General features: G+C 44.5%; 1 protein-coding gene across 1 annotated transcript; it reads right to left on the bottom strand.

Annotated features, from left to right (window-relative positions):
* Positions 1 to 7,871: 7,871 nt before the first annotated feature.
* LOC124671932 (protein DGS1, mitochondrial-like) lies at positions 7,872 to 25,903 on the bottom strand. Its single transcript, XM_047208249.1, has 16 exons — positions 25,730 to 25,903; positions 25,161 to 25,305; positions 16,553 to 16,931; positions 13,390 to 13,504; positions 13,097 to 13,297; positions 12,567 to 12,695; positions 12,357 to 12,482; positions 11,708 to 11,902; positions 11,135 to 11,235; positions 10,335 to 10,410; positions 10,223 to 10,251; positions 10,056 to 10,109; positions 8,778 to 8,901; positions 8,471 to 8,581; positions 8,099 to 8,199; positions 7,872 to 8,013 (listed from the first exon to the last, which is right to left on the bottom strand). Exons 1-16 carry the CDS (start codon positions 25,901 to 25,903, stop codon positions 7,872 to 7,874), a joined length of 2,202 nt encoding a protein of 733 aa, XP_047064205.1.
* Between the last annotated feature and the right edge of the window lie 1,788 nt (positions 25,904 to 27,691).

Below are 27,691 nucleotides of genomic sequence, written 5' to 3'. Positions count from 1 at the left end.
TGCCTATGGGTGGATGCACGACGCTGATGCCTTTGTGTCGCTAGCTCCCGCTCCACCGATTTCCTCGACCCGTGTTGTTTTCCCGTCTAAATCTCTAGACCTAGTGATAGTGAGGCTCTCCCATCCCCATGGTCGTAGCTTCTGTGCCGAGACGAAACTAAGCAAGAGAGTTGAGCGAACGAGACACACAACTTAAAGGTCCAATGTGTTCCGATTAGCACGGTCTTGTATGTGTTAAGCTTCATGCACTAGCCAACGCAACCAAAAGTCCGAACTGATGTAAAGGGCTAACCAATTTACTTATACACTTCAACACCCCCCCTCACGTGTGACGGGTAGATGGGAAGATAAGTCAACACATGTAGAGTCAGAGGCAGGCTCAATAGGCCTATACGTGCCTATATGTGGACTCCGAGGGGGCAACAACAATTTTAGGATAAATTGTGAAAGCCATGACTCGAACTCGAGACACCAGGCTCTGATACCATGTTAAGCTTCATGCACTAGACAACGCAACCAAAAGTCCGAATTGATAGAAAGGGCTAGGAAATCTACTTATACACTTAAACAGTATGCATAGGATAAAATAACTTTTTAGCGGTAAACGTGAGTGGGCCATGGCCCAGTTCTGCCCTATGGAAGCTCCGCCAGTGCATCGCAGAGGTGTCATTGGATTGTGGAACTTCAAATTGTCCCTTCCTCCTTCTTTGTATGGTTCCTTCTCGCTCAGTTTAGCAATAAAAGATATAATGGTCTCAGATCTATGCATGGTGTTCAAGACGCACAGATATAACGGTCTCAGTTCCTACTCGTCTCCATCTTGAACATAGTTGGATCTATGCCTAGTGTATCAATCTTTGTCCATTGATCTTCACTAGGTACTAGCTAGATAGATGACAACATTATTGGCCTCAAGTGAATTGATTTTTTGAAGAAGTCATGAACAAAATATTTTGGTTGCTGCTTGATTTGTAGACAAAAAATATGGCATGGTTGCATGGAATTCCACTCACATCCCACCTTCTACACCCACATGTTCTAGATTCCAAAATGACAACATAAATACTTTCATTCCCTCTGCTCACTTGCCACATATTCTCCACATATTTCATGGACTTGTAATTCCTAGAACATCTCTTGTTTACTCTAACATTTCACAATATGTGGGATAGATGTCCCACCTAGAATATGAAACACCTATCTTTTTCCCTTCATTTTTGACCAAATGCTTTGTTCTCATGCCTTCAATCATTGTTTTGATAGGTATTCCTCTAACATCTAAAATTATTTTGTTGAAAACCTCACTAGGGTTGTTAACAACAAGGTCAGTCTTGCAATTTGTGTCCATTACATGTACTGCCCAACACTCCACTGTAATTTTTCTTAGCCATGCCCAAGCTTCCTCATACTCATCCTTTAGATTTTGCATTGCTATATCAAATAGGTGCTTTGATGAGAGTAGCTAGCACCGTACATAAACTTCTTCAGTTCTTCTCCTCTGAACCCAGCTGTTTGGAAACTGGCATAAATGTTTCTAAGACAATATCTTTGAGTGGTGGTGTGGAAAGACTAAGTTAATATCATTAAGCAAACCCCATTGAAAATAAGCAAGTTAACTGATAGTAACTTAATAAACAAGGAACTAATGGACAAAATATTTTCTTGCAATTCAAGTTTCCTAAAATAATATATCTAACTGATAATAACTTAGAAAACAAAGATTTAATGGAAAAATATCTTCTTGCAACTTAGATGTTTCTAAAATAATATATCTGCTCACATATTTTCCTAGGAAGATACACCTGGTCACTATTCTGAACTTTGTTCACTTATTTCCCTAGTAAGTATAAACTAGCCAAAATGGCATAAACTAGTTTAAATAATTACCTTCCGCGTATCTGAAATTATAATATATTTTTAAAAGTTTCCTTATTATCCACCAATAGCATATTTCCGCTAAATAAGGAACCAACTCCAACTTGGAGTGTCATCCTTGTCAACAATGCCAAATGAAATAGGAAATATGTTATTGTTAATTTCCATCCCTTACAGTAGTTGTAAGGATTTTTTTGTCTTGTGGTAAGCTTTACGAAGCATCCATCCAAACCCGATTAATTAAATAAAATTTTAGATAATTAAATACAAAAGTAATTAACAACACATATTTCAATTTCTAGTAATTTACGAATGAATGGTCTACACCCTTTAAGAAATCCTTCTTTTGATGCATTTAGACAAATGGAATCTAGGATTAGGATGCTCTCATAGAACCTTGATAGTCACAGAGAACCTACTACCATGGTGAGTGTCAAGCACTACCTGGAAATAGTCTCTAATCCTAGTGCACTGCTTCACTTGATCACCAATCACAACTTGTAGTATTGCATTCCTAGCTCTGTAAGTCATCACTATTCGTACATCAACACCATAACTTTCCTTTGCACTGTACCCACACTTTCCCTAGGACCCACCTATATGTTCTTCTCAATTAGCTTGGCAACCCATTTTCCAGTAACTTAGCAATCTTCACCTGAAGTTGCAAATGTATGCTGCGAATTCATTTTTGTGCAACAAAATGTATTTTCCTTAGGACCCACTTTTGAACTAGTTAGGCATAATTGTGATCCTTGTTTCTCCCTTTATGAGCACCGTGCAATGATTGTATCTGGGTTTTCCTATGCAAATAATAATTTCTCGGCTATGCAATGTGCAATGTCTGAAGTACATTTATGGACTGATAAACATAAGTAAAGCACATTTTGTGACATATATGTTCTTCAGGATACAACCTCTTATCATCATATCATTTTCATTCATCTTTGCCCTGCTCTTTCTTCCACTTGCTATAGCCCAAGACATTAGCTCAGCCCATCACCGTCTTCTTGTTTCAGGTCTCCATTCGAGCCAGAATCATAAGAAGCACATAATATGCAGGTGTATAGAACTCTCTGCATTGTGATGTGAATTTTTTGTTGCACTATCCCACCGCCATACTCTCAAATGTCCAACCGCTAACCCTGGATCGCAATTAGGCTCATCCAATTCCCAAACACAAGATGGCCTGAGAGAAGAAGATTGCGAGGATGTGCTCATCTTGGCCAGAATCGCTAATTCGGCAATTCCGCTTGTCAACCACGTTCCCAACCCACAGGTTAGGCTTCGTCCCATCTGCAGATTGCATTTTGTATCGTTCTTCTTTCTCTTTTTTAATTGTTGCTCCGTCTCTTTTATATCCGACGCGATCTATGCACGCTTTCCAACGCGCCGCCGAACGAAAAGATGCTCAAAGACGCCAGTGGAGGATGAAGCCTTTCCATCTTCAAGCCTAGCAAAGATCTAAAATAATTGTAATTAGTTAGGCTAGATAAACGAACAGGGGCTCATACCCTCTTAGACTAGTGCACAATTTTAGGATTGGTATAAATATGCACTAATCATCAAAATGTAATGTAATGAGTTTTATATGTCTTAATGTAATGGAATTTATATCTTAATGAAGTCAGTATTACTATGTCAATGAATGAATAGATCACTTCATTATAAATTATTGATTGTGATTAATTTAGGTGCAATAAAAGATGTACCAAAGAAGGCATATTTTTGTGATGCACTTATCCGTATCTTGGCATTAAGTTTTACGTCGTCTGGTAATGTCACGAGGGGTTTCAATGTTGGTGTCAAGCCCCGAGAAGAAGAAAAAAAACGTCGGCTTTGCACTTCCCCTGACGTTGTTGTCCCTGGTAGCTTTTATTTGTCGGGTCAACGCAAGCGCAACGCTTAGACATGTGCCTCGGTGTTTATAATCGCCAGGACGCGCCTTTCGTGTTGTAGTGTCCAAACAGGCAATTGCATACCCCTCATTCTCCGTCATAGCTGATCAGATTCATAAATGTGACATCAAACTTGTCTATCTGCCTCTGTAAATTGTCACGGACTTTAGAATGAATCATATATAGCATGCCACACATCATCGTCCAAACTACAGAAATTTCACAAATGAATTTGATTTCACTTTCCTATTGTAGTACAAACTAGATCCGGCTAAATCAAAATTTCAAAAGAGGGAATAGAGAAGGGAGAAAATGGAGATGCATAACCTTACTCAGCGGCACCGAGAAATGAGGTCTATCGCGAGCTATGCGAAGGATTCGCCTTCCCGACCTTCGCTAGGGCCGCCGCCAGGTAAATCGAATATGTGGCAATTGTCGCCGCTGGGTTGGAGCTCCCATAGATCTCCTCTTCGTCGCCCAGAAAATACGAGGGATAGTTGCCATTAACGCCCCATGGTCGATTCAATCTCCGCCGCCACCGGGATTCATTATTGGCATGGGAGGGATTGAGACTGACAAGTGCAGATGCACGAGAGAGGGAAGTGGTCACAACGACCGACCATCTAGGTCACAACAGCCGACACGCCGTTAACGGTCGTCTGGCTGTTAAGATGTGCCATGTCAGCTTGATAGTGGACCCGTCTGATCAGAAAGAGCGGCAAACGATCTAAACAAACAGATTAGTGGCCGTTGCAACATTTAGCGGAGAGACCGGTGAGTTTTTGAAAAATTCCTAAAAACCGGTTGTCTTTTACAGTCCTAGCCTCAAAATTAACGGGATTTTGCAATTTACTCCCTCACTCCAACAGAGACACGAGATGGCTTAGTTTTGGACTTGCTAGTGGTGGACTGGTGGTGGGGATCTTCAACTCTCAAACATACACGGCGCTCAATCGAGGAGTTCGATCTGAATCGGAGCCGTTCCCCGTGCTGGCGTCGCCGATCGAGCTCTCCAAACGTCTGTACCGGTGAATGCCGAAGGCATCACGGAACCGTCGACGGCGGAGCAGTGGCGGATCCAGGATTTTATGTTAGGGTGGGGCAATTAGAATTTTTTTCAATGTATATAACATGTCAATGTACATGTATAAAATTTACTATAAAGCACGACGAAATAAGATTCATAAAGTCTGAAATTTGCATATGAAAATATCACATACCTGCAATAATGTAAAGAGGTGCAATGTCCCCCGCTCCTATTCATGTTTCAATAGTTCAGCAATGTAAAATAGTACAAACTAATTAATCAATTCTCCAGCAACATTAGATCTATTTTTCTACTCATTGATTACTAATGAACTAATATCACAATTCTAGAATGAAAAAAGTACACAATTAAAGAAGACAAAGAGACATGGAGCTAGCAACTAGCACTAGCAGTCTAGCAACCGGACGGACTCACAATAGAAATTGGAAATAGAAGAAACCTAATTAGATTTTACCTTGACGAGTGCGCTTCCTGATTTATCAATGAATGTCTCAACGTGATCTAATACCCAAGTGTGCTTTGATCTGTATTGCTTAATGCTTATGCCATGCTCACCTGCTGGCCTGCAGATTGCAGCGCCGCCGCCAGCGCGTTGCGCGCCTATCATTCCGGGCTGCCGGCGCCTGCAACCATCTGCCGTCGCCCTCCGTGGAGGTGTGCCGGATTAGAAGTCTGTCCAGCGATCGAGAAAGGGAGGGGAGATGTCAAGATTGATCATGACTCGTTTAGGAATCGGAAGTTCAGGCCGACGAGAAAAGCACACCATCTAGTGGATGGATTTTTCGCTGCCTGGGCTAGGCTTTAGTATTTCCTTCAGATAATATTTACTATGGGCTGAAAGGCCAATTTCTTAGGGTGGGGCGTGCCCCACCCGTACACCCTACTGGCTCCGCCCCTGCGGCGGAGGCGTCCTCCGGCGAGCCATCCAAACCCACATGGCGGCTGCGGAATGTGCGACTTGGCACTGGCAGAGCTTGATGACTTAGCTGTCACGCTGGCAGCCGCGCCGGTTCTGGGCGTCCTGACGGTCGGCGCCGTCTCACGGTGCAAGCTCCGCATGTTCGCCTTCATCCCGGCCTCCGCTGTGAAGGTCGCGTCGACCTCCGGCCCCAAGAAGACGTCGACGGACAGAGTGCACCTGACGGTGAGGCTGTCGTCGCGGATGCACGACGCCGCCTCCAGCTCCGCCTTGTTGACGGCGAGGAAGCCGAAGCCCTCGGTCTTCTCGGGATGAGTCAAGTGGTGCTCGAAGACGGCGCGCTCCCCGCGCTCGTCCAGGATGTCGATCAACACCCTGGTCCTCGTGTTCTCGGGGGAGTTCCACCCGTGGTCGGCGACGATGGAGATGCTGACGGTGATGGTGTCCAGGCAGGTTGGGCCGCCCACGGGCTTCAGGTCGACGCGCCAGCCCTGGCCGCGGAACTGGAACGTGTCCAGGGTCAGCGTGGAGCCGGGGGGCAGCAGCGCTGACTCGGAGAACTCGGTTATCTTGAAGCGGCGCGTCTCGGTGTACTCCGTCTTGGCCGTGGCGCCCGTGGTCGCCGGAGACGGCGGCGTCGTGGAGGAGTGCTCCGCGTTGACGGTGACGCGCGAGCTAGGCGGAGAGAACGACGAGCGGCTGGCTGTGGCACCCATGGCCGGCCGTGAAATAGAAACCCCGCTCTCAGGTTAGTACGCCCATGGCCATGGCAAAACCTCTCTGCCTCTCTCCGCGCCTTTTCGTACTACATATAGGGAAACATCGATCGAGCCGGAGTAGGAGTCGGATCGGGTTTGATTGTCTTCGTGAATGGAAGGTGTAAGTCACTTTTTGAATTCGAGTAGAGTTCAGGGAAGAGGAGAAACCATGTATAAACGGTACGAGAAATACTTCTGCTCTCCAAAACGCTATCTGGCATTCCATCAACTCTCCAATCCAAGACTCACCCCACCGCCATTGCTACTGGCGTTCATCCAAATCGCAACCATCTCCAGCACCAAGATTATGCCATGACGAGTATAAAGAGCATCTTGTTTTTTAAACGAGAATCAAGAAAGAAAAAAAGTGATACTAGCAACAATAACGTATTCATGCATATGTTTCACACTACAAATCGGAAATAATGGCATATTCGATCAAATTTAGATTCCAGGACACAGGATACTGCAACTAAACTCCTTTCATCTCCTCCCGCACCCACGCGGCGGGGCCGCGCCGCAACGGGCGCCCCCCCCCCCCCCGCCCCAGCGACTCTCCTCCTCCTCCCCAGGGGCTCCCCTCCTCCCGCCGCCGCCTGAGGCGCCGCCGGGCAAAGCCCTGGAGGCGTGGCGGCGGCGGCGGACTTCCTCGGCCACGGCATCCGTGGGGGCGCAGGTTCACGTCTCCGGTGCCATGGAGCGGCGGCGACCAGAGGAGGGAGAGGATCTCCATCGTTTGGCGGGCGGCGGCGGTGGTTCGGGTCCGATCTGGGTTCTGGCGGGCTGCGATCATACTGCTACGGTCGCAACGATGCCGGCTTCGTGTAGGTTTCTGGGTTCGTTCCAAGGCACGAGGATGCCATGGGTATAAATGTTGGTGTCCCTCTGTGTTTTTGTTAGGGAGAGCTAACCCTAAGACAGAAGAAACCACACCAGCCGCCATAAACCAGAGATGAGGTGAGCTGCTGCTACAACAGAAAATCTGAGGTATGACACAGGTTCACGAATCTATCAGAAATACATAATACTCCCTCCGTTCCTAAAAATAAAAGCTGCTCAACTTTGCATACAGAAAGAGATATATAGACATATACATCTGTATTTAGAAAAAGAAGTTGAGCAGCTTTTTATGGGAGGGAGTAGTACAAAGTTAAAGTGCTATTCGGCCTAAGTATCAACCATCAGCCCTGGGTAAACAATGTGTATATTGTATATATTCAAAAGGCTCACAAGCGATAGGTCACAAAATATTCACAACTCTTATCACTAAATATGGGAAATAACACAAGTCGGCTTTTTGTATAAATTATCTCGACAATAAGCAGCTAGTTCATGCCATGCCAACGGCAGATAACACATTGACGAAGACAGGAAGTTCACGACAGTGGACGATGACACCTTGATGGAGATGGCGATGGTAGTAAGCAGTAATACATCTCCTTCAGACGTCTAAGAACAACCAGCCTGTCTGCCATTGGCATATGAGGCTTTGCTAGGTTAACAATGTCTTCTCTCACCCTGCAACAAAACAAGCTGATTCAGTACAAGGACCATACATGTAATTATCATCGAAAGGAGTCAAAGATTTTTAGATGAGACTGACCTTGACCACTCGCCTGTTTTTTTCGCGTGGAGCTCAACAGTTTTGTATAATCTATCAAGGTCACACAGCATCAACCCAAACTTGGAGGCTGCCTTTTTCTCCTGTAAAGTAGAAAATTTAGGAAATCACTATTTGTGTGTGTAATCCAAGTACTCTGAAGTTTCTTGCAAACGACCCTCTAATCAATGGAATTTAGCTTCATATTTTAGAGTTAACGTTGAAAAGGGCAATTCTGGCCAGCCATCCCATACTGGTGAAGGAATATTAAAAATGACCACCCAACAGGATGACAGAATGAAGCCTACAACTTGAGAGTTATGTTTCAACATCCAAAAAAAACGTAACAGACTAGAAAGATCTAGATAAATTTACCATTCCATTAGTCATGCATTTCTGGAACTCCAAAAGTCTTAGCTCTGCATCACGAAGAAGCAGCCTTTGCGGAAGCCTTGACATCTTGCCTCTTTGATCTTCGTCTTGGTCCTAGATATAACCCCAGTAATAGTTAGAAACATTTGTCAAGTTTCTTACTCTTGTCCATGGTGAACAAAACTAAGATCTCTGGCACAAATATATTACAGAGCAACTTGTCGAGGTCCGATAGACCTGGAACAAATTGTTCAAAATGGCCCCGATGTGATATTGCAATCAAGAAGACAATGGAACTCCATCTACATACATGGAAAACCGATGCTCGCACTAGAAGGATTAGCAGAAGACAAAGACCAAATGCAGGCCAGGCTGCACAAAGGGCAAACTTTATCTCGTTTCCCTCGAGAATCTGAGTCAGCTCCAGCATTGCCCTATGTAAGAAAAACAAAACTATTATCTCTGATTGGGAATATTATTATAGAAGACAAAATATCTAAATGCATATTAAGCAATCAACTAGGGGTGGGCATTCAGTAATACAGCTTTCGTTTTTCTTCGTTCAATTAGGTCATATTAACTAATCCAGCTAGGGGTGGGCATTCCAGTAATACAGCTTTTGTTTTGCTTCAACCAATTAGCAATCAAAAGTATTATCTCTGATAGGAATATTATTATACAAGACAATATATCTATATGCATATTAAGCATTCTGTAATACAGCTTTTGTTTTGCTTCGATCAATTAGGTCATATTAACCAATCCAGCTAGGGGTGGGCATTCCAGTAATACAGCTTTTGTTTTGCTTCAATCAATTAGGGTTTCAAAAAATCAGGTTTGTCAAAGAGAAAACCAAGCTCACACTACAACAAAGCCTAATGACCGAACAAACCCATATAGACCCAAAAAAATCCAGTTTGGTCAAATTGGTTATACACATAAAACCAAACCAGCTTAAAGAAAATCAATTGGTGCAGCTGAAAAACACTTTTTCAATTCAACAGCAACAAAAATTAACACACAAAGCAAGGACAAGAAATATCAGACCCATCAATTTATGTATCAACCGAACTCACCCTTACAAAGCCTAATGACCGAGCAAACCTAGGTAGACCAAAAAAGAATCCAGTTTGGTCAAATTGGTTATACACATAAAAACAAACCAGCTTAAAGATAATCGATAAATGCAGCTGAACAGCACATTTTCAAATCAACAATAGCAGCAACAACAACAAAAATTAATACACAAAGCAAGGACAAGATATATCAGATCTATAAATTTATGTATCAACCAACATCAGAAAAAAGATTCAGATAACGGAAGCCTCGCATAGCTGCATGCGACCCTGGAGTGCAATCACTCACTGTGAATGCCAACGTCATGACTTGAGGGCATGACGGAATGCAGAGCAAGGATTGTTGTTTGCAAATATCCGGTACTCCGGTCTAATTGGACCGAGACAGCCTAAATCTAGCCAGGGCACAAATAGTATAACTTACTCCTGTTTACCGAACTTTTTTTTCCTTCCAGTCTAATAGGACCCCGAGACAGCCTAAATCTAGCCATGTCATAAATATTATAACTTACTCCTGTTGACCCAACTTTTTTTCCTTCAGAGAACGATCCAGTTCCAATAATTTCCTGTGTAAGAAAAATCCAATTATCTCTGCTTGGGAATATTAGGTATATGTGTGCGTGTGCGTGTGTGTGTGTGATTTAATCAATTCTACGATGCAAAAATAGAATCAACTTACTTCTGAAGACCATATGCGTGCTTCTGGATCTGAAATGTTCGAAGTTGAGATGTTCAGAAAAAATGAATTTACTTGAATAGAATGGGCACCAAAATACAGAGAATAACCTAACCTTATTAGCAGGCATGGCAAGTGCTAATTCTCTACCAGGCTGTTTTTGAGGCAGCTGCATCAACTCTTTTTCACATCTGCATTGCTCAAATAAATAGATCCAATGAAATCCAATGGTCAATCTTTTTGGATGGTTAAAAAAGTTAATGTCAATCATTTAAATAAAAGATGCACCGCCAACATTTTTCCACCGCCAGACAGACAGATTTAGGCACCAACTAAGCAGATGTATCAATAACATGTGTAAACTTGATGCTATTGCAATGTATGACATTGTGAACTCCTTGTCTAGGAAAGGAGCACCACATAATTGTCGAGAAGCATGAGAATGCAAGGAACATAGGCACTAGAGACTCCCACTGATCTACGTTGTGGAAGTCAACATTCTACTGAACCGACAAGTCCATTTCTGAAACCAGCACATATGCTTTCCTTTCCAAACACACCATGCGACATATACAAGTGCTGAGCTAGACTCACACTGATAATCCAAAATGCAACCTCAGTAACCAACAGTCATGTAGAAGCATGCGATCAAGATACCACTCAACAACTCAAGCATTAAAAAACATCCACCAGTAGGAGTTCACATGTTCCCAAGATTGCGTTTTTATACTCTACCAAATCGTCAAACCAGTGCAAATATCAGCATCTATTCATATTATTTGGGTGAGCATGTGTAATTTAAGCTAATATAATATATAATTTATGTAGCAATCATACTATGGTTGAGTAATGATAATGTATACGGTAGGAACCACGGGTAAAACGTATATTCAAGAGATGGCCTTAGAGAATAACCTGTGCAAAGATGCTTCAATCTGATGGACATCTTGTTTTGTCAATACAAGTTTATCCGTTCGCTTGAATGTCTTGCAGAGCCCATCTCTAATGGAAATGATCTAGTGATTGCAAAAAGTGGAAAAAAATGTCAATGACGTGAGCATATTATGCGTTATGTCGATATAAGTCCGTTTGTTCACTTGAATGTCTGGTCAAGCCCATCTCTATCGGAAATGATCTATTGATTGCAAAAAAAATATAACAAATTGTCATGATGCCTGTAGCAATTGTGTTCCATGAAAAATGAACTATCTAGATCATTACACTACGTCTGTGGGAGCACACTAACAGTTTCATGGCTTTAACGGTTTAACGGTGATAAGTACAAGCAATAATTCACTTCCTGTATAATATGCTAGCGGTAATAAGAGTACATCTAGTAATGTACAGAGCAGCATGTAGTTTTCTTTTTTGCATATAAGTATTTGGAACCTCACAAAGTATTTGCATACTTCCATAGAATAGCATCAGTTTCAGTTAACTCACTCTAGCATCATCCAATACAAATAACATATGCAGGAACTATCTTACTAGTTTCACAGCATGCTGGTCCCAATATCCAGACACCGACTCCTTAGCATCTTGGATCGAGCCGTCCATGTCAGAACTTCCCATGAAGCTACTATGGCGTAAAAGCCACAGAGAGCACGCAGAGAGGCCAATTGCTCCAAACGTATAGGGTAGCCAGTATATCGTCGTATTTCTTGGTTTTTGATGGACTGCAATCTACAATTGTAGAAAAATCTGCTTCAGATAAATTAAGCTAGTAACAGCTTGATATAGTGGAATCATAACCAACATGCAGTCAGATACATACTTGAGTTTTGACATTTCATTCCTAAGTTATCAATGTATTGGTACAATAAAGCAATCACAGCAATGATTTATAGCAAGAAAGCTTGTCTGCAACAACAACGAGGCCTTTTGTCCAAAGCAAGAAAGCTTCGTGCATGGAAATATATTTGTGGACTTGCATATACATATGAATATTACTATGAGTAATCAAGCAACCTTAATATAAGATGGAGCCATTAGTGCCCCCTCTGGAACACGTTTCTTGAAAGGAACTCTCGCTACCTAACGAACCTCTAAAAGGTATTTACCCATAATGAACAAGGATAATGATAGTGAAAAGATAAATAGAAGATAATACGTCCTTAATGAAAGTGGAGTTTCTTACCTTATTGGAGATATAAATATCTAGCCTCAAAAGGTTTTGATAGATCAAACTTGTTGCAGTTGAACTCTCAACATCAACTTCTGGTAATCTTTGAAAGATAGACAGAGCGAAGCTTGCTGTTTGTACCTGAAAACATGTAGTTAGTTAACATACTACATCAAACAAGCAAAAATGTTACAACTACTATCAGAAAAGTAAAAAATTGCATACCTCAACAAGATTTTTAAGCGATAGCTCCAATTTGAGGAAGACTCTGTTCAAAACAGTCAATAGTGCGTGCAGCGGTTGATCTGAGCTTTCAGTTAATCTTCCTTTGCATTTATCAACTTCTGAGTAAACCTATAGGGAAAGAAAATTAGAGGTCAAGTCCATAAAGAATCCATCAACAAGTAGCAAAAATCAATGTTATCCAGACAACAAAAGTGTGCTTGGAATCTGACTACAGTAGTACAGTAGCCTGTTCGGAAGGGTGCAACTACCAAGGTGATATCAGCATAGTACTCCCTCCATTCCAAATTAGAAGATGTTTTGGATATTTCAATGTGGACTACAATACGGACTGAAATGAGTGAACATTTTATGATTTAGAAAAACTAGAACGTCTTATGATTCGGAACAGACTGACATAAGCAAAAGATTTGATGCTATTGAGAAACTTTTGGTCTACTTAGCAAAAGCACAGTATAAGCAACATAGCATCGTTGCTACTTCGTCATGGTAAACACGTTAGACTAGCATACCTCTGCGAGAAAAGCAGCCAAGCAATCTTGCATACTTGTCAAGGCATCAAGTTTTGGCAAGACCATATTAGCGGCAGAGTCTAAAAGGTACTGGGATGGACTTGTGCTGCGGAGTCCAGCAAGTGTTTGCCATGTTGTTTCAAGTAAGGCTCTTGGACCTCTTTCAAAGATCATGAAATACATCTGCTGTAAATCTGTTCCCTAAAAAAGTTCAGAAACAAAAACAGGTAAGTAGAATAAATAAAAAAGATAACACTCTCTATGCAGCAGTGTAAAAATAACTAACTAAATACCTCGGCTATGGACTCCCAGTAGAGCAAGCTTTTCTGAATATTGCGTAAAGTAGACAGGGTGTAATGAACAATATCATTCAAGATAATATGTACAAGTGAGAGGGCACGAGCATTCCTGCAACTAACATAGTCAAAATAATCCACAAGTAAATTAATTTCCCTCATCACAGAACAATAGTCGCAAAACAAGACCTGTTACATAATAGCTGAAGCGAAGGGGTAAGTTGCCTGTATTACTACACACACAGACCAATTCCCGAACACATACGAGTTACGAGATATTCACCCAACACTACCCAACGTTTAATGACTAGCTCTAATTGGAGTCCTACTGTAGTTCTTTTTTTTACTCTCAAGTCCCTACTGGGTATTTTGCCAATGTACAATGAACTTTGGGTAGATGATCAAAGGCTGGTGAAGTTTTGGGTAAATAACCAATTCTCCCCCAATTTAATTGTGTTGAACGAGGCCGACAAAACAGCTCTGCACGGTAATTCGAGAAGAAGTTTCTCACCGGTCAGAGAACGTGGTGGTGCAATCGATTGGCAGCGGGAGACCAGCGCGTTTGCAGCGTCTGCGGCCACCAAAGAGACGGCGGCGAAGGTCGGAGGAGGCAGCTGCAGGTAGGAGGCGGGCAAAGTTGTAGGCAGACATAGGATCCGCCTCGAGGGGGAGGCCCGAGGTCTAATCTAGAGGAAGACGGAGAGTGAGCCTGGAGGGTTTTGGCCTTTGTTTATATATCCGTGGAGGTCGGAGGTGTGATCTAGGGTAAGAAGGCCTTCGGTTAACAAATCAAGATCGCTGTCCAGATCAAGAGCGATGCCAGACACGGAGAGGTTGTCGGGCACGATAATCCCGTGACATGGCATCTTAGGGCGTCCTTAGGGCGTCCTTAGGGCATGTTTGGTCTCTGGGCTTCTCTTGGTTGGCATCCGGGTCGTATTTTTAAAGCCGTTTGGTTTTATAGCTTACCTGGCGATTTGTTGCATAGCCTTTAAAGCACTCTTTTTTTTTTTTTTTTGAGGGAAGCCTTTAAAGCACTCTTGAGTCAGACCTGGAGAAATGTATGGATCGGCTGTTTCTAGCGATTCATCCTCGTCTTACTAAAAAGCGACAACGCTACCTTCGCCGTCAAGGGAGATGACGCGAGCTCGAGGGGAAAGGCGAAAAATTGGCAGGATGAATTCGGTCACCGCCCTCAAAATTTCGCCACTGTATGTAGGGAGGCTCACTCACTGCCAATTCCAAATCCCCATCCACCACCACCCCCCCTTTCGAGCTCATTCACCCTTCAAGATCTAGCGACATGGTCGATTGATACGTGCATTTTACATCATCAATATTGTAACTTATACGATTAGTTTTTATTGATATTTTTCATCATACATCATTATTTATGCATTTTTAGTTGATTTCTAGAAATTTCTTAAGTACCTTTTATTGGTATTTAATTTATGGGAGGCAGAAAACCTGCTTTTTTGTATTTTCCTATTTCAAGGACCTTCTAGACACCTAAAAATCGAAATAAAAATACCTAATCAGTTTAACACCGGGAAAAAGATAGGCTAAAAAAGCACGTGAGGGAGGCCATGAGGGGCGAAAGAGGACAGGTGGCGTGCCCTACCTGCCTGGGCGCGCCACCCATGCTCAAACGGGCCTCGAGCATCGCCTAGGGCCCCCCTTTATATACACGCATCTATTTCGCCAGAAAATACAAGCAATATTTTTTCCGAGATTTATTGAGGCGGCGGTGAAGGCGAAATATCTCTCCTACTCCAGGAGAGGGCACATTCTGCCGCACCGGTGCCTCCGGTGAAGGAGAAATCGATGCCATCGTCATCACCACTCCTCCTTGACGTAGGGAGGCATCTTCATCAACATCTCAATCACCACCATCATCACCACCATCATCATCTACGAGATCGACTTCATCCTCATCATAGTTTGTGTTTGATTGAACCCCGAATATTGTTTTAAGGGTTAGTTGCATGTTTGTGATTGGTACTTTGTCTTTATTTAGTGGAGAGGTTATATTTTAGATTGTGTTGTAATCATTATGCCTCTGGTCCATATATTGTTTGACATTCGTGAGTAGTTTTCCATGTTCCTTAGTGCATATGATGATCTGGCTATGATTATATATGATGTGCAATGAGTATTTGATCAAGTTTTTATCTTTTATGTTGTTTTATGCTGGTTTTATACGAACGTTGACTGCATATTATTTCACCTATATGGGCTCATAGGGTTGCACTTTAATGCAATGATGAGTGTTGGAAGGGGCGGAATGACAGAAACCGTTTTCCAAGGAAGAAGCGCGACGCTTTGATGAAGGCCGGCAAGGATATCACGGAGGAGGAGCATCGAACGAAGTCCAGCAAGCGCGCAGGCCGGAGAGAAGCATAGGAACAAATGTTTTGCATCATATTCTCTAAATTACAGTTATATTACACTTCCACAGTTCTGCTGAAGCTATATATGGTATATCATCTTTAAGCAACTCATGAGGTAGTGCATCATATTCTGAGCCTAGCTAATATCAAAAGTGTGTAAGAAAACATATATAAAATCATATCAAGAACATGAGCAGCAACCGGTTATGCCCGAGTTGATGAAAAGGACCTTCAATGACATATCATCAATTCCCCTGGTGGCAAATACGACATTAGAACTAGCTTTGAGAACTGTGTCAAATCGCTCCTTACTTATGTTGGATTCTCTACGGAAAAAGTAATGTATTAGGTATACTGCTAGATACCATTAAATAGAAAATTGCCTCTATAGGCAAAAGGCATGAAGATCCATGAGACGAAATGAAAAACAAGGGGATAAACTCGTTGTAGATCCATTCGAGAAATACAAAATTAATCGTAGTAGTGAATTGCAAAGGAGATAAATGAACCTGCAGCCTCAGCTCCCATGGATCCTTATAATGACTTGGAAGTTCTAACACCCACTTTGCAATTTTTGTCTTCTCAAGGTTAAAATCAAGACAGCAATTGTAGCAGGAGTTAATCCAGTGGGGAACAGACCTAACATCAAGGAGTACTCGATCGGCACTATTCATCGGCGTCCATTAGCAGCCCGTCGTCCCTGACACGGGAGGAGAGCAGCAGCAGCAGCGGCACATCTGGAGGCACAGAGCGTCCTTCTCCCGGATGACTGTCGGGGCAAGGAAATGGGGGTTCCTTTCCCCTTCCTCTCCTTTTCCCGGCGGCAGGGGAGGCGGCCGCCGGGGTTCTTGACCTTGTCGTCGAAGCTCTGCTGCCAGCTAGCCGCCGCTAGTCCCAATAGCCGCAGCCGCAGCCGCCCGCTCGCTAATGCCACCGCTGCCAGGAAGATTGGGAGGGGAGAGAAATTAGGGGTTGGGAGGGAGAGAGCGAAGGTGAGAGGATATGAAAGGTTCAGCAGTTTTTTCCTCACTCGCTTGTAGTACAGCTCCAGTGCTCCCACAGTCTCGTAGTACTGCGGTACAATTGACCCGGCGAGGCGGTAGAATTTTCGCCCAGAGCGCTCGTGCCACGGGACTATCGTGGAGAGCGCTGGGATAGGGTAAATTCGTAGTTACTTGTTCTCAATTTTAAGACTTTCAAGTATTTCTAAGCCCAAAAATGCAACATGCGGATACAAAGATGATTCAACCTCTTATCATGTATAAGCTACTCTGTTGTTTTTATGAAATACTGGGCAGGTCTTCATGGAGCTGCAGATGACGAGGACATTCGCGCTGGTGCTGACAACCTCATGAACCTTGCGAAGATGGTTGCTGGGCTGAGAACAGATGGTTCTACGTCAAATCCTCCCCTCCTAATGGACAAGATGGATACTGATGATGATAACAACAAGTCACCTACTAATGGTTGAAGGAAAAGCTCCCATGATGATGGTTTTAGTTCTTGCTGATGGTAGGCACTTTCGTGTTACCTTAACTTTTTTCGGCCCTGTAATATAATACTTATTTTTATCTCTCGCTTCTGAAACGGTAGCAGTAGGCTCCCCCCCCCCCCCCTCCCTCTCGTCTCTCCTTTTTGCCTTTTATCACGTAGATGATAGTAAGCCTTTTGGCCGTGTTTTCGTTATCTCTCTAGTAATGAAAATTAACCCCTTCGTTGGGTCGCTTGGAAAAAAAACCTCCTGCCATGTGCAAAAATGGCAATAGATACGTTCCTCTCTTTTCTTAGAAGAAACGTATTTTCGGATACAATTTTGCAGGTCTGTTCCGTAGCCTCCCTTAAGGCCATCAAGCACAAGCACAGAGCATTGCAACTTGATCTTTAAGCATCATACACTATTCAATGCAAATAACAGCCCAAACTAATGGAAGAAGTTAGACAATTTACTTATACACACATCTTTATCAAGCATAACGGGAAAATAGAAAGTCAATACATAGATAGAATAAAAATAATCTCGTGGACGCACATGGAAGAAGTACAAGTTTTTGTGATAAATTACACAAGACAAGAATTAACTCGGGACCCTGGCTCTTCTACCATGCCAAGAACTATGCACTAGCCAACGCATACAACTTATATAAAGACTTGGGCAATCCACTTACAAACATCAACATCAAGGCAGATTCTACAAATAAAAATATAATCAAATTGTACCGAGTGTACTATCCATACAAGCATATATTTTTGTACTAATAGTCTCAAATGTCCTATTATATCATTATATGGTTCGGAAGGTTTATTGCATCATATTTGCATTCTAACACACTAACATTTTCTAACAACCTGTGAAGATTGCAATTACGACCAGGCAAAATTGCATGATACCGGAGTACATTGTTACACATCAATCTGAAGGGAGCCGGCTCCTCTTACCTTAGCTCTTGCAATGTTAGGAGCCTAACTTAGTCAATATCCACCACACAAAACACATCCAATGGATCTTCCTCTGCTTTGTACTACTTGCTGCAGTTGTTCGGTTTTCATTCAACAGAAAGACACAAGTCTGAATGTATTCTCATCGTCTGATTGAACTTTGGCCAGTGAACTAAAGAAGCTAAGCAAAATAATAAATATGTAAGTTATAAATAGTTGATGTTGGATAATTAGGCATAATTTCCATGATTAATTCCAGAATATTAAACGTGACGACAGCAACTACTAACATGTGAAACTCGAACATACTACATGCATTAATCAACATGAACAGTAGCAGGACAAACGGTACAACATCCATCGCTAAACAGATCGAGATATGTCACACGTACTGATCTGGTGGAGGTGGCAGTGGAGGTGTAGCAGATGATGTCACAGCAGTAACATTGTTTATGACAACGTTGTTGATGACGGGTCGAAGTAGACGGCGTTGAAAACGACGGTAGGCAGCACCGCCCGACTTGGACGGAAGACAACCCGTGATGAAGAGCTTGAGCAGTCGCGCAGAGCGCTTCCCAAAAACCTAATTCGCCCTCTCACGTACAGGATCGCAAAGGCGAATGGTTCCGGAGACCTACTCTCACGTTTGCCGGTGTACATCGGCGGGCGGGATGGAGTGGGCTACGATGGTGGCACAATCAGAGAGAGATGGAAATCCTAACTCGTGTATTGGATAATTTATGCGATAGCCGGGCAAGAGATTATATAGGCTCGGGAAACCCTAGGCGATGTGGGCCGCACCCACGTCGCAAGGAAGGTTTGAATCGGTTACAGATATCCCACGGTCCGGAAGCGGCCCGAACCGACTAACTGCGACGCGTTCGTCTAGTACTCTGTTCGTTTTCCTCAACTGCAAAAAAAAAGTCTCGGCTCGAGGCTCAATCCACTCACCATGAGTGCGGCGCGCGCGTCGAGTCGAGCGAGGAGGAGGAGGAGGAGTGCGTGTGTACCACTCCTCTTCTCACTCACTTACTAGTGGTGGAACAACCCACCATATAAGATGGTCTAACTTCATTCCAACTTTCTATGTGGGACTAAACTTCCCACCTCTTGCCACTTCCTAGTGAGTTGCCACCAAGTTGGGCTCAAATACACATGGGTTGCCACAATGTGGGCTTTGAGATTTATAGGAAAATCTTAAATATAATTTGGGCCACTTCATATGGGCCCAATATTTCAACAATCCCCTACCAGATCTCAAATGCCCATTTAGAGATTTACCAATACTCGCTGCTTGTTTATATACCAGTGTTTCAGCAGAGATTGTTAAGTTGAACTTCTGCCTAGAAATTTAAGCTACATCCACCCACACTTGAACAATGGACTAAGCCTTGAATTGCAAGTTTTGTGTGAACAGATTTCACTCAAAGTCATAACCAGTACATGGTTGCCAGTAGCCTACCCTGCGGGTGAAGCATATGTGTCATACTTCGTGGTCTCTTCATGAGTTTACTAGAGATCACCCAAATCTCATACACTGCGACGTTTAACAATCGGACTCATATATGTGTGTTCTTTCACGAATGCCCTGTAGGACAACATCTTTGCTAGAAATAGCCAGCATAAACACATAAAGGCTTGTTGCCAACCTGCCTTACACCAATTGAGAGTTGTCCATCTTCACATAGAGATGGCTAAATAATACTCTCATCAATTAAACCACTAGTTTGTTCTTCCCAGGTCCTAATTCACGGGATCTCCGATCACAAAGGTTGGATTACTACTACGGTGTAACATCAACGGGTCTCAAACCCATCTCACTGTATGCACTTTCTATCACATTACGTGATAGTCCCTTTGTAAAGGAATCTGCCAGGTTTTTGTCTGTTTGAATATACGTAACAGTTATTACTCTGGAATTTCGCAATTTCCTGACAGACTTCAACGTCTCTTTACGTGTCTTGATGAGTTCGCATTACCTTTAGAATTGTTCACTTTGACAATTACAGTTTGATTGTCACAATTCAAAAGGATTGCCGGAACATGTTTTTCAACCACAGGCAAGTCCATCAAGAGCTCATGCAGCCATTCTGATTCAACAGTGGTTGTGACTAAAGCCCTAAGTTCTGCTTCCATAGGTGACCTCGTCAATATGGTTTGTTTGCAAGATCTCAATGACATTGCGCCACCTCCAAAGGTAAATGCATACCCACTAGTGGCGTATAGATTAGCTACATCAGAGATCCAATTCTAATCACTATATCCTTCAAGCACAGCTGGGTGTTCTGAATAGTGAATCTGATAACTCATTGTACCACATAGGTAGGGCATGATCCAATCAAGTGCATGCCAATGATCAGTACCCGGGTTTGACATGAACCTACTCAACTTACTAACAGGAAAAGAGATGTCAGGTCTAGTCGCGCTCGCTAAGTACATGGGTGAGCCAACGATCTGAGAATATCTCAATTGATCTATGGCAATCCTCCGGTTCTTGCGTAGTGTCACACTGGGATCATAAGGTGTTGGAGAAGACTTGCTATCAATATAGCCGAACCGGCTCAAGATCTTCTCAACATAAGTATTGCGTTAGAGTAATCCCACTCTCGTTCTTAATTAACTTGATGTTCAGGATCACATCAGCTTCTTCTAGATCTTTCATATCAAAGCTATTTGACAAGAAAGACTTGACTTCATTTATTACTTCCATGTTTGTACCAAAGATCAGAATATCATCCACATACAAACATAGTATAACCCCTTCGCCTCCACCATGGCGATAGTACACGCACTTGTCAGCCCCATTAACAGCAAAGCCTACAGAAGTTAAAGTTCTATCAAACTTCTCATGCCATTGCTTATGTGCTTGTTTCAGGCCATATAAAGATATCAGCAACTTGCACACCTTTATTTATTCACCTTTTACTACAAACCCATCAGGTTGATCCTATATATTTCCTCTTCCAACTCTCCATTAAGAAAAATCGTCTTTACGTCCATTTGATGAACGATAAGACCATATGAGGCAGCCATGGACAATAGTACTCGAATGGTGGTAAGTCTAGCGACGTGTGAATAGGTGTCGAAGTAATCTTCGCCTTCTCTTTGTGTGTAGCCTTTCGCTACAAGCCATGCCTTGTACTACTCAATAGTACCATCAGGCCTTAGCTTCTTCTTCAACTCCCATTTGCAGTCCACATGCTTGCATTCATGGGATCGTTCTGATAGCTTCCAAGTTCCATTAGAAAGAATCGAGTCTATCTCATTATGGACGGCTTCTTTCCAGTCATCAGCATCTGGAGATGCATATGTCTTTGCAATGGACGTGGGAGTATCATCCACAAGGTACACAATGAAATCATCACCCAAGGATTTTACAATCCTCTATCTCTTGATCCATATAGGAGCTTCATTTTCATCCTTCATAATAACATTCTCATCTAATTGCTCAAAATACTCATTATTTGTACTAGATTCAGGAATTATCTCAATAGAAATTCTAGCAATGATATGCATATCTTTCATAGAAAACATAATCTCAAAAAATGTTGCATCATGAGATTCCATAATAGTATCAACATGCATATCCGGTACCTCAGATTGAACTATTAAAAATCTATAGCCTACACTCCGCGGAGCATAACCTAGAAAAATACAATCCACTGTCTTTGGTCCGAGTTTGCGCTTCTTAGTAATTGTAATATTGACTTTCGCCAAACATTCCCATTGCGCAAATACGAAAGTGATGGTTTTCTCCCTACCCATTCCTCGTAAGGGGTTTTATCTTTGTTCTTGTTAGGAACTCTATTCAGAACATGACATGAAGTCAACAAATCCTCCCCCCACCATGCATTTGATAAACCAACAGTGGCTAACATGAAATTCGCCAAGTCAGTCAGCATGCGGTTTTTCTACTCGGCAACCCCGTTTGATTGGGGCGATTAGGGAGGAATCCTCTCATGAATAATGCCATGTTCCTCACGGAATTCATCAAATATTTTAGGAAAATATTCACCACCACGATCTGACCTAAGACGCTTGATATTTCTCTCTAGTTGATTTTCAACTTCGGCCTTATAAATTTTAAAGTAGTATAAAGCTTCATCTTTAGTTCGCAAAAAATAAACATAGCAAAATCTAGTTGCATCATCAATCAATGTCATGAAATATCTCTTTCCACATTTTTCCAACGCACCATTTATCTCACATAGATCATAATGTATGAGTTCTAGAGGTGCGAAGTTTCTCTCCTCGGCCGCCTGGTGAGGCTTCTGAGGTTGCTTTGATTGCACACAAATATGGCACTTAGAACCTTTGGCAATGGTAAAATTTGGAACATGGATATGTCAGCACACACATGAACATTAGCACCCGTATCAATCCACCAGCATGGAGATTGAAATACCGAAAGAACAGTAAAAAGATTACCGCACCCATCAGCATTGCTAGCGGTCACCGTGTTGACATGCTTCGCCTTTTTCTTGCGGTCTGCCCGCTCTGGACAGTCCTTACAAAAGTGGCCAGCCTCTTCACAGGTAAAGCAACTCAGATCTGCTTTGTTTATCATATTCTTCTTCTTGAAGGTTGTAGTCTCCATAGGATTATTGAAGGAGGGCTTGTTATTCCCTTTGTTCTTGTTGTAGGGTTTCTTTTTCACCATGTTGGCACTAGACTGACCCTCTCCTTTCTCAGTAGTATTCTTAGCCCGAGCTTTCTCCTCAACATCAAGAGACGCTATCAGATTTTCAACTGATATCTCATGTCTCTTATGTTTGAGAGTTGTGGCAAATTTCCTCCATGAAGGGGCAACTTAACAATAATGCATCCAACCACAAACTTGTTAGGTAAGGCACACTTAAGGAGTTCAAGATCTTTCGCAATGCACTGTATCTCATGAGCTTGTTTGACTACAGAACGGTTGTTCACCATCCTGATGTCATGAAAGCTCTCCATGATGTGCATTTCACTGCCTACATCGATTGCACCGAATTTAGCATTCAGTACATCCTAGAGCTCTTTATCGTCTGTTATGTGCATATACACATCACACAGACGATCAGAAAGAATACTCATAACGCATCCGACGAAGAGAGTATTGTCTTCCTTGAACTTTTCTGATCTTGGTCACAGGTAAGCCATTACTAACTTCGAACACTTTTAGATGAGTAAGCCAGAGCGTGGCATTAATCTGCCACCTCTTAAAGTGCACACCGGTAAACTTATCCGGCCTCAGTGCATCAGCAAAACCAGTCATTGTTAACTCGGGAAATTGCCTACAATTAGGTTTTTGGATTGTTGGATAATTAGGCACAATTTCCATGATTAATTCTAGAATATTAAACATGACGACATCTACTAATATGTGAAACTTGAACATTATAGATGCATTAATCAACATGAACACAGGACAAACGATACAACATCCATCGCTAAACAGATCGAGATATGTTGCACGTATCGATCTGGTGAAGGTGTAGCAGATGACGTCGCAGCAGTAACGTTGTTGATGACAACGGGTCAAAATAGATGGCGTTGAAGATGATGGTAGGAAGCACCGCTCGGCTTGGACGAAAGACAACCCGTGATGAAGAGCTTGAGCACTTCCCAAAAACCTAATTCGCCATCTCCCGTATAGGATCACAAAGGCGAGTGGTTCTAGAGAGTCTCGGCTCCGTGGTGAGTGTGTCACGTCGCGTTGAGACGAGGGAGGGGGAGGAGGAGGAGGAGAAAGAGCGTGTGTGTACCACTCCACTTCTCACTCACTATTAGTGATGGAACAACCCACTTTATAACGTGGTCTAACTTCCTCCCAACTTTCCATGTGGAGCTAAACTTCCCACCTCTTGCCACTCCCTAGTGAGCTGCCACCAACTTGGGCTCAAATTCACATGGGTTGCCACAATGTGAGCTTTGAGATTTATAGGAAAATCTGAAATCTAATTTGGATCACTTCATATGGAACCAATATTTCAACAGTTGCATCGTTGATTGCAACAAGTGACCTGGCGTTAAGGTAAATATCCTCCTCCAATCCTTAACGCACAAGCGCACAAACCCTGTTGTTTTTCAACTCATAATCCGTACATGCCAATTTGGTTGTCCAAACCATCATGGTGTTTGCCCTGCAGTACTAGTCCGCACTGATATGTAAGCACTACTACCTACATACTCCACCACTGACATAATAATGAAATTATAGCCATAGGCTAGCCTTGACGTCACGAAAAATCAAGATGTGTAAATATTTTGGAAATTTTGACATAAAGGACCACCTGCCCCAACAAATTGTCAAAAAGGACCACCTTTGAACAAAATTGTCAAAAAAGACCACCCCTTAGTGGCGGCAGGCCTGCAAGGCGACACGTGGCACTTGCCGCCGTAGCCCATGGCGGCAGGTCCTGCCACCATAGCCTGTGGTGGCACGTTAAGCGACAACGGAAGTTGTGGGCCATGCCGCCTTAGCTCATGGCGGCAGGGTGATATGGAAGGGTGGCAGGCCCTGCCGCCACGGTTTCTGGCGGCAATGACTATCACGACTAACTCGCATCAACAAAAAGTGCATCGACAAATAAACTTTCTTACAGTACTAGTCAGTGCTACATACAATAACAACAAGCCTCTTCTATCAGTTTCTTAAAAATTAGGAATATCTTGCAGAGCCTCGTGTACTATAAAAAAAAAAATCAGACAAAGAATCGAACGGGGCGCAGATGGCCAGTATAAGAGCATCTCCAGCCACGTCTCCAAACGGTAACAGATTTAGCGTTTGGGGACGCGTTTTGTTCGTTCCGCGTTTGGGGGACGTCGCACCCCAGCCGCGTTCCCGAAGAGAATTTGAGATTTTTTAATTTTAATCGAAAACAGTTGAATTCATTCAAACTTGCAGATTCAAACAAAATTCGATAAAATTTAAACCTAAACCCTAAAATTAGTTGCAGCGACCAGACGGGTCGTAGCACTGGTGAAAGTTGTACATGTCGTCGACGACGATGTCCTCCTTGCCGTGCTCGTCGGGCTCATCGATGGGCCTGTCCTTCACCCCGCCGCTTGGTCCAGCCTCGCCATTGTCGGTGAGGTCGACGAGTGGCTTCCAGTGTTGCGGATGGACATTGCGATCGCCACGTCAAGGTCGCCCCTCCAGACGTCCTTGTCGTTCAGCGACGCCGCGAACGCCGCGTGTAACCCTGGACAGTCGTCGGGGTCGTCGCTGCTGGCAATGAGACGCTGCTAGCGCTCGTACTCCGCTAGCTGCGCTGCCTTCGCGGCTTCCTTGTCGTCCTGCTTCACCTTCACCTTCACCGGTGCGCCTGTGCTGTTGTCGCGCTGGTTCACGGATGTTGAGGCTGTTGCCGCCACGCCTCCGATCGACGGGTGGCGTCGCGAACTCAGGCTCGTCCTTCACCTCGCGCTTAGGCCCGGTGTAGGGCGTGGCGCGGTGCGACAAAGGTGCCGATCGCGCCGGCCCTGAGGAAGAAGAGTTCGAGGAGGACGAGTATGTCCTCCTCGGCTGCCAGCCGTGCTGCGGGCGAAGGAGATGGTGGTGGCGACGGCCGCATCTCCAGCCTGGGGATGCCGTTCCGGATGCCGTCAACGACGTGCTCCAGGGTGCGCCCGGGAACGCCCCAGAGGCGCCCCTCCCTATGCCAGGTGTTCCTTCGGCCGATGAGGCTGGCGGTGTTGTTCATCTCGGCGTCGTGCTGCGCCTAGAAGTAGTCCGCCCACCAGTCGTCGTTACCGGTGGGGGCCCAGATCGGATCAGCTTGCTCCTCGGCGGCGAGGCGAGCCCGCGGGGTCCTGATCGCGTCTCTCCAGAGCTCTGTGCCCTGCGGCGGTGGCGGGACGCCGACCCCGTTGACGGCCATCCTCCACCCGCCGCTGCTTGGAAGGCGCATGTCCGGTGGGACAGGATACCCCGGTACCGCGCCCACGCCTCCGCCACGGTGAGGCTGCCGCTGCCGAAACCGTTCGCCGTGACACTCTTGCGGGAGGACGACGTTGCTGCGAGATTGGAGCGACGATAGATTGGGTGCGGCAAGATTGGAATGGGGAAGGAAGGAGAGGCGCTCTTATTGTACAGAGGAGGCAGGCGAAGCGGCAGTGGGGCGCTGGCCGCAATAAATGCCGGCGAGCTGCTCCTCATCGAACACCTCCGTCACGCTGAGGCGGCGAGGTACGCATCATTGGGGTAGATGTGGCGGGCCATCTCAACAAGACGAGCCCAGGTGCGGTTGTTCTCGGCCATGGATGAAGGCTAGGGTTAGGTTGAGGTGTGTCCGTCTCACCCGCCGACGTCCACCATATTTAGCCACGGCGGGACGGGAAACGGGGTTCGCACACAGGTCGTTTCCCACGCGCGAAACGCGCCAATCTGTTGGCCGCTCGCGGAAACCGGTAATCGCCGGCGGCAGACCTCGATGGGACGTTAAACCGACATTACCGAGCTTGACAATGTCCGTGGGAAAAAAATGCATCGACGTTTATTTTGCGTCAGGCAGCTAGAGATACCCTAATACGTGAGCGGCCTTCGTATAAAAATAATTGTACATGTAGGACGATATACTAGGCAATCGAATGCGCACATTCTCTGAGTAACATATATTCAAGTTACAAGACCTCCTGCAGTTTACAGCACAGCGTTACAGGACACTCTCAAGTTAAAATATTAACAAGTTTGGCTGATTTTGTTAGGGCATCTCCAGCGGCGTGACGTAAACGGACGCTGAGCGACCGTTTGTGTCCGCCGTGACCGGAAATGCGTCTGGCACCACCTCCAGCGGGGCGACGCAAAGTGACTGGGCCGTCCGCAGAGACGCAAACCTGGCCCAAATATGCGTCAGGTTTGCGTCTCCGCAGACGCTGCGCGGACGCGCAAAGTGTTCGCTCGGTCCTCGCAAGGGCCCGCCTGGTAGCGGCACAAAAGCTTTGTCTTCCGCGGCATTACTTCCGGGCGGCGCGCTGCAGCCTTTGCATGGCCGCGTTAATGACGTGCCTCGGCTTCCGCGAGCGTGCGCAGCTAATAGGCGTTGCACTGGCAGGCCATTGAAGGCGAGATGGCGTCGGAGCCTCTTATAGGGACGCTGCCGGCACCCATTTCCCCGACCAAACCATTGCAAAATCCCACAGTATCCACCACACCGACGCCATGGGGAAGAAATGCTGGCCGTTCCGCAAGACGAAGAACGACCAGGAGGCTAGCGGCTCGCGTTCCGGCAAGAAGGCACAGGTCGGCCAGTACGTCCGCGTTGACCTCGCGCGGCAACTATGGGAGGAAAACCGGCCGGTACCATGGCCGGACGCGAACTTACCGGGAGGGGGCTGGTACCTGAACTCGCGGCGCGTGCCGGTCCCCCCGTGCCGCGCGAGGGCCGAGAGGGGCGGGACGAGGTGCGCCGCCGCTGAGCGATCTTGCCGCCGGATCTGCGGTAGGATCCGGCGTACGCGCTAAACTCCTACAACTGGATTTCCTTCGGGAC

The sequence above is a fragment of the Lolium rigidum genome, chromosome 7, assembly GCF_022539505.1.
Source record: "Lolium rigidum isolate FL_2022 chromosome 7, APGP_CSIRO_Lrig_0.1, whole genome shotgun sequence".
NCBI lineage: Eukaryota > Viridiplantae > Streptophyta > Magnoliopsida > Poales > Poaceae > Lolium > Lolium rigidum.
Note: the sequence above shows the minus strand (reverse complement) of the source record. Positions and strands in the feature narration are given on the sequence as shown.